This window comes from Lynx rufus, unplaced genomic scaffold (genome assembly GCF_022079265.1).
Source record: "Lynx rufus isolate CCGP_SWC_20201006 ecotype Redwood Valley unplaced genomic scaffold, mLynRuf1.p SCAF_4, whole genome shotgun sequence".
Taxonomy (NCBI): Eukaryota; Metazoa; Chordata; class Mammalia; order Carnivora; family Felidae; genus Lynx; species Lynx rufus.
The window spans coordinates 122,758,366-122,765,842 of NW_025814856.1; the positions used below are offsets into that span (position 1 = coordinate 122,758,366).

At 55.0% G+C, this 7,477-nt stretch overlaps 1 protein-coding gene across 1 annotated transcript in view; it reads right to left on the reverse strand.

Moving 5' to 3' along the window:
- CRHR2 (corticotropin releasing hormone receptor 2) overlaps window positions 1–6,734 on the reverse strand; it is a 44,194-nt gene extending 37,460 nt beyond the window's left edge. The window contains exon 1 of the mRNA XM_047096866.1: window positions 6,648–6,734. Coding sequence (XP_046952822.1) covers window positions 6,648–6,734 — 87 coding nt within the window. The remainder of the gene's footprint in view (window positions 1–6,647) is intronic.
- Window positions 6,735–7,477: the final 743 nt, after the last annotated feature.

A 7,477-nucleotide genomic window follows, 5' to 3' on the forward strand; every position in this document is an offset into this window, starting at 1 on the left:
TAAGCTGGCACAGCTAAAGATGTTCTTTCTCTTCAAGGGGGCTGGCTGGGTGGATCTGACTCAGTTCAAACCCATGACATCCCCTGCTGCTGGCAGCAGTGGTGGGTGGGCAGCGAGGAGGGAGAAGAGGCCGCCGCTCTCTGGAAGCACACAGTGGCCCCGGGAAAGCAGAGACACGGCCATGAACAGTTACACCTCAAGGCCTGGGCCGTGGGCTCTCGGAGCAGCTAGGCTGTAAACACCCCCATGTTCAGGGCTCCGGGCATGGTGCTTGTTAGCCCTGTGGCCTTGGCCAAGTGACTTAACTTCTCTGAGCCTTGCTCTCCTCATCTGTAAAATGGAGACAATACAGAGCCCATAGGGCTTTGGAGTACATTAAACAAATGACTGTACGTCACGAGCCTGGCATATAGAAGGCATGTGTCAAATGGTGGCCCCTGTCAAGGGCTTGAGGAGGGGTCCCATTAGAGAGCTCAGAGATAGGGGGTGGGGGTTCAAGCCCCACTGTGGGGACTTCCGAGGCCCAACTCAAATCCTTCTCCAGAAAAGCTTCCTAGAACCGTGTGTCCCTCCTTCCCCACCTCTCTCACCAGCACAGATACCCCTCAGCTTTCAGCACCCCTCCCAGCACTGGGCCCTGGCAATGCAGCCTGAAGCCCCCTCATTGGGCACACCACCGTTCAGCAGTGCCCAGTCAACGCTGGCTGGGGAAACTCAGGGCTCCGTGGAGGGCTGGGCACTGGAGCTCAGTCCAAAAGCATGGAACCAGGGTCCAAGGTAGGGGGAAGGACAAGAAGAGCAGAAAGAGATCCCCGAGGCAGGAGCCGAGCAAAGGCTTGGAGGCAGGAAGGCACAGGGCCTGCTCAGGAAGCAGCCGGCCTCTGGTTTGAGGATGCCATTCACAGGACAGAGGGAGACGGGAGAGGAGAGGCTTCTTTAACATGAAATCGGCACTCACAGTGTGCCGCACATAGCTCTCAGGGCTTCACGACAGCTCATTTGAGCCTCACAACAGCCTCTGAGGTCGCGGCAGATAACCCCATTGTACAGATGAGGCAACTGAGGCCCAGAGAGGTAAAGTCATCTCCCAAGGCCGTGCAGCAAGCAGGTAAGGGGCGGAGGCAGGACTGGACAGCCAGTCTGGTAGGCTGTGGCCTGGTCAGATACACAGAGAGGCGTTGGTCCTGGGTGGGGAATTAAAGGAAGGCCTGTGGTCCACAGATGCCGAGAGTATCACACAGTCCCAAACAGGGTGGCTGTGGGGCTTAGGAGGCCACTCAAGTAAGAAGCTGTTGTCACCTGTGCAGTGGGGCCTATAGGCAGAAAGCTGGGTCACAGGAGGAGTGTGGGCGGACCCAGCCAGCCGGGCAGGACCTTGCACATGAAGAGGTTTGGGCTCTATAACTTATTCTGAGCTCCCTGAAGACCCATTATTTTCTCTTCTGCAGAGAACACTTGAGGCTTCTGTACCCAGCTCTTGGGTGTCCTAGGGGCAGAGAGCCACCCTCCACCCCTCACCTCTACCCAGCGAGACCATAGGTGGCCCACATCTGTCTGGTTCGCATCTGTGTCCCCAGTTCTCAGTCCAGAGCCTGGCACATGGCAGGTGCTCAACAACTGTTTGCTTGGACGGACGGACGAATGCGACCACAGTCCCATCAGCCAGGTGGAGCTGCACCCCTACCCCCAGTTCTGGGAAGCTCAGGTTCTGGGCTCTCTTCCTGCTTGTCGGATTCCTTCTCTCTCACTTTTCACTTTGAGGCCAGCCAGTTCCTGGTTCCCGCCTCTGCGTGTCTGGAATTGGAAGCCTTCATGTTACAAAGGGCAGGGGAGAGGCCCCGGCAGGAGGAGGCAGCAGGTCAGAGCCAAGATGCCAGCTGCTCTTCTTCCACCTTGGGCCCTGTCCAGGCAGAACCTGTGCTCCAGGGACCAGGCAGGCCTCAAAGGTGTCACCTCCCTGGAGCCACGGTGTCGGCCCAGCCTGGTGCTGCCTCCTGTTCTGGCTACAAAGCTTCGTCTAAATTTAGCCCCTAGTCTAAGCCTGGGAGATTTACGGACCACAGGTCCTGTGGCCAGGCTGCCAGTCGCCAGAGAGGAATGGGGTGAGCTCCCTTCCTGCCTCCTCCCTCTCTGCCCAAGGTCAGGGAGGACTCCTCTGGGAGGGAGAGGATCCCTCCCCACAGTTTTCTCTCATTCACTGGTTTCACTGAGCCTGAGTTAGGGCTAGAGGAGGAAGAAACTCAGCCCTGAGAGAAAGAGGAGAGGAGGATGCTGGAGATGGGGAGAAGGTGGAATAGGGGAAGGGGGGAGGAGGGGGAAAAGGAGGTGCTGGGGGGATGGCAGGAAGGTGAGAAGGAGGGAGACCCTGGGCGCTGAGCAGGCCCACAGGAGGCAGTACTGGAGCTGAGGCTGGTTGAGGCAGAGGGGAAGGGACCGGAGGTCATAAGAAGGAAGTAGGCCATTATTTTCTGGAGTATCTGGGCAGGCTTCCTGGGAGGGGAGACTAGATACTCAGTTCTAACTTACCAGGTGCTACACTTCAAGTGAGGACCTCAAAAGCCCCAGCAGCTTCCTGTGGGTCCTCCCATCCCTGAGGGGTCCAGCAGGTGACTCTTCTTAAGATGCCCACTCTCCCATCCAGTTCTAACAGCCAACAACTCCCCTGGAGAAACTTCCAGGCCTCTTTTTACCATGTGCTCTCTGACAGCCTGTGACTCTCTCTTCTCCATGCCTCTCCCCTTCCTATGCCAAGCTCTGGGCCCTCACGCAGATGTCTGAGGAGGGGGGGACGTGTAGGATGGGGAGGCCCACTAAAGGGGGAGGCAGCTGGCCAGCAGGAGGCCCTAGAACAGGTCACTAGGCCTCAAATGATCTCCTTACTTATCAACTCATCTAATGTCCAGTTGACCTAAAAGTCACTCCATTCTGATTTGTTTTAGTCTCTGAGTGTCCTAATTAAATTCTTGGAGAGGGAAGATAATCTGGAGTCAGGCTGCTCGGTTTGAATCCTGACCCTGCCACTACCAGAAGAGTGACCTTGGGCACGTGACGTCACCTCAGCTCCCTCATCCGTAAAATGGGAGTATTGATGGTCTTCTCCTCTAGGGATTTTACAAAGCTTAAAACAGGCAATGGGTACCAGGACTTAGGACAGTGCTGAGCATGTGCTGAGCCCAGTGTAGATGCTAAATAGAATAAACAAAATAAGCTTATTGGATAATCTATCCTTCCCTCTGGTGGATTTGAAATGACATTTAAAAAAAAATTAGAATTTTGAAGAAAGCGACTTTAGACAAACTGGCCGAGGATTCCTAATAATGGCTAAAATCAGATAAAAGTAGAAAATGGCAGCTAAGAGGATACAGAGTAGTCCTGTAATTCGTAAAGTGCTGCAAATTTAAGACTTACCAGGAATACAAAATTCAGTAAGCAGTGCTCTCAGACAAATTGGTTTTTTAAAAAGTACATAAACATCAACAAAGTGGCAAGAAAAAAAAAACCACCCAGAAAGATTAAATTAGATGATTGGCTTAGTCAACTACTCCGAGAGTAGTTGAATTTTAGGGAAAGGTTATTACGATTTAGCTCCTGGCAAATGGCCCTTGAGCCCCCTGCCCACACCCCGCAGACCCTGGGTGTGTAGGAGAGGTGTGCAGGGCCCCGGCCTTAGTCTTGGGGAGGGCTGTGCAGCTCAGGGAGGGTCCAGGCTTCTGGAGCCAGGGACTTTTCTTGTTGCTGATCCTCCTTGGGCCAGAGCCCCCCACCAGAAAGCAGGACCTGGAGTAAGAGGCCACAGAAGCGCTGTTCTGAGACCTTGGGGGTGCTACCCAAAGGTCCAAGAGGCTGAACCCAGCCAAGAGGAACTGATAGACTCCTGGGATCTTCACAGAGCGTAAGTCGACTACCTCAAGAGGTTAGAATCAAGAGTTTCAGAATCCAGCGGCCATAGTACTTAGCCTCACTCAACCTCGGTTTCCACCTTCCACCCTTAGCCCAGCCTGGTGCACGAGAGAGGCTTCATGATTCCATGCTGCCACCTGAAGCAGCTTCCCAAAGGCCTCGCAGGGCAACCAGGAACACCAAGGTCAAGGCTCGGCTCCTCTGGGCTCTTGCAGTGTGGGCTGGGTCGAGGGGTCTGCCCCACTAAACTGCCAGTTGGAACTTCCACAAGGGCAAATCAGGGCAGCCCCCTCCCCTACTCAGGAAGCTTCCAGAGCTCCCCAAGCTTTTAGGACAGAAATCTGATCCCACCAGGGCCCAGCAGACCCCAAAAGCCTGGTGCCATCTCTTCTCAGGGTTGAGGCTTGTCCGGGGCCCTCACCCATTACTTGCTTTCCCCTTGGCCATCTTCCAGGGCTGCCCCATCCCTACCCCTGCTGTCCCATCCACCTCCACCAGACTTTATCATAACCCCCACACACTTTTCTTAGTTCCAAAGACCAGAGTTTATAAAGGCACACTTATTCCTAGCCATTATTTTCTTCCTGCCGGTGCCTTTGGTTGGGCCATCAACTCCAGAGGGCAGGAGCCCTGGGCGGGTGTTTTCACCTCCTTGTCCCTACCACGCATCATCCTTTTTAAATGCCAATTCAGTAAATGAAAGGGCTGGAGACCTGGCTCCTCCTGCATCACCTTCCTTCCCTACCGCCTGCTCTGGGTCCCATGTTCTCTTTTCACAGTGAGCAGAAATCTCAGAATAGTTGGATGAGGACCCAGAAATAAATTCTGTTACCACAAGAAAGCCTGCACTTTAGGGCCAGAGAGATCACAGTTCAGTTCCTCTCCAGGAGGTTATGTGCTGAGCAACTTTGGGCAAATGACTAATCTTCAGCCTCAGGCTGAGGTCTCCCTGGGAGGGTCTGGTTGACTCTAAGGGGCTACAGACTGTTGCCTCTGAGCTTCTCAGTTCTGACACCCCCAGAACCCAGGGGACCCTCCCACAGACTCCCTCCGCATTGGCCTGGCTCTGGGGCAGGGACCAGAAAGCTCTCCTTGGCTCACCAGCTTATGCAATTGGCATCATGGCCCCCAGAGGGGAGGGTCAAGGGGCAGCCCTGGGCCTAACATCCGGCTCTCTTGGAAGGCATGTATCTTGAGAACACGTGGCAGGAGGCAAAAAAGAGCTTAAAACTCAGGGGATGTGGGGTGGGGGAAGCAGGTGATAGTGAACCCATCCCACAGCCTCTACTCATCCCAAGTATAGACTTCAATGTTGTTAAAAGAACCTGGCAGATTTCAGGACCATCTGCCCATGGGGGGCACTGACCGCCCCTCTCCTGCACCTGACTGGACCCACCGGGAGGGCAGGGCCCTTAGTGGCATCATGCCTTATCTATAGTGCCTGGCACAAAACCATAGCTGAATTTACTGAGGGCTTACTCTGTGCCAGGCACGGTGCTAAGAGCTTTACTCTATTATCTAATATAATCTAATATTATCTCAACTATTCCTCATGACAACTCTATCCAGTAGGCACTGATATCACCTTCATTTTACCCATGAGGAAACTGAGGCTTGGAAAATTAGAGTAACCTGTCCGAGGTTACACACTAAGCGGCAAAGCAGGGATTTGAATCAGGTGTGTTGGCAAAGCCACTTTGCCACAATGGATGCCCACTATCTCTCTGTTGAATGAGCGTTGAACAAATGAGTCCTCTGGGTATATACGGGACATGGCGACCCAGGCAGTCCCAGAGGCTGGCGTGTGGTACAGTAGGGACAAGACCAGGTTTTCTGACTCCTAGCTTGGTTCTTCTCCCCTGCACTGTGTGGCCCCGGGGCCCCTCTTGCCTCTCTGAACCCCTTTAATGTCTTGGCTCTTCATGAGAAGTGTGACTTAGGACAGATGTCCCTCCTTCTCTGAGCTTTGGTTTCCCCATCTGTAAAATGGGGAGAGGGTTAGAGGTGGACTCCTCCTGCATCTGTTTCTGGGAACCATTCCGTCCCAGCCTCACCTCCACTTCTTCAGCTCTTTCTGTATAGTCCCATCCCCCCTCCACCCCTGTACCCACCTGTACACCTTGACTCTGGCCACAGGCAGGGGTGGGGGGTGTGCCCACAGTTTTCAGAAACCTTTGGCTAGATTGGTCTTCGGTGCCTCCTCCTCCTCATTGCTCAACGAACGGGGACTGGGGGTTGCTGCTTTAAGGCACTGAGAGGAGGGTAGGCAAAGGGTGGCAGGAGATGGGGGGCACAGCTCTGGTGGGAAGGGCCAGAACTGAGGCGGGGTGAGGAAGGGTGTGATGGGAAGATGGAGAGGGGCCCGCGGGGGAGGGTACAAAATGGACAGGGGATAGGGAATGCCTGGACCTGAGGACGAATTTTGTCCTAGAAATGAGTGTCACCCGGAACACTCTGCCCATCCATAAGGGTTTCCATGTCCCATCCTAGTTGATGTTAGTTTCATCTCCCCTCCACCTGCCCCCCCATCCCCGCAGGAGATCTGTCTGCACCCCCTCATCCCATACAGGGATCCCCAGCCTCAACCCGGCCACCAAGTCCTGAGATCTCCCCAACCCAGCTCCTAACTGGGCTGAGTGAAACCCGGACCAGTAACTAACTGAACAATGAGACCCGCCTCCCACCCCGGAGCTCCGCGCTCCCGGGCGCCCCCACCCCGAGCCGGATCCCCATCTCCCTGCACTTACTTTGAGCAGCGGCGGGAGGAGGCAGAGCAGGCAGAGGAGGGGGTGTCCGGCGTGGACGAGGCGTGGGGGCCCCTTGGGACCCCCCATGCTCTCGGTGGCTCGGGAAAGGAGCGCACCTCCCCTGCGCGACGGTCCCGCCCAGCTTGCCCCTCCCCTCTCCCCCCTCTCCCCGAGCCGGAGCCCAGTTGGCCACCTCCCTCCCTACCCGCATGCGTTGGCCCAGGTAAGGCCCTGGGCCCAGGGACCATTCTCCCCACCCCCACCCCCAACCCCACCCCAGGGCGGCGTGACACCTCCCCACAGCCTGCCCCTCCGGGTTATTTATAGCGGGTGCCGGGCAGCGGCCAGAGGCCAAGCTCTGCGTCCAGCCTGCACACAAAGGGTTAATGCCTTTTCTCAGCACGCCCCTTTTGCTTGGGCTGTAGCTTCCCAACTTGGGGAGAGAGGAACTGAGAAAGGAAGGAGGGGGCCTTGGGCTGTGGTGGCGGCCACAGCACAGAGTGGCTTAGGCGGGTCGCATCCCCACCAGGCTTCCTGAGGGCATCTTCTGATTATCTGGGGAGCTTTACCAGGCTCCGGTGCCTATTGGGATAATTGAATTTGAATGTGGCAGCGAAATTAAATAATAGTACTGTATCAATGTTCAACTTCCTGGTTTTGATAACGACACTGTGGGTAAGAGAATGTTCTTGCCTTTAAAAAGTACACATTTAGGGATAAAGGGGCACCACGTTTCTAAGTTACTTTCAGATGGTTGGGAAATATACACACACGTGCACACAGAACAACAAAGCAAAATGTTGATAATTGGTAAATGTGGGCAATGGGTA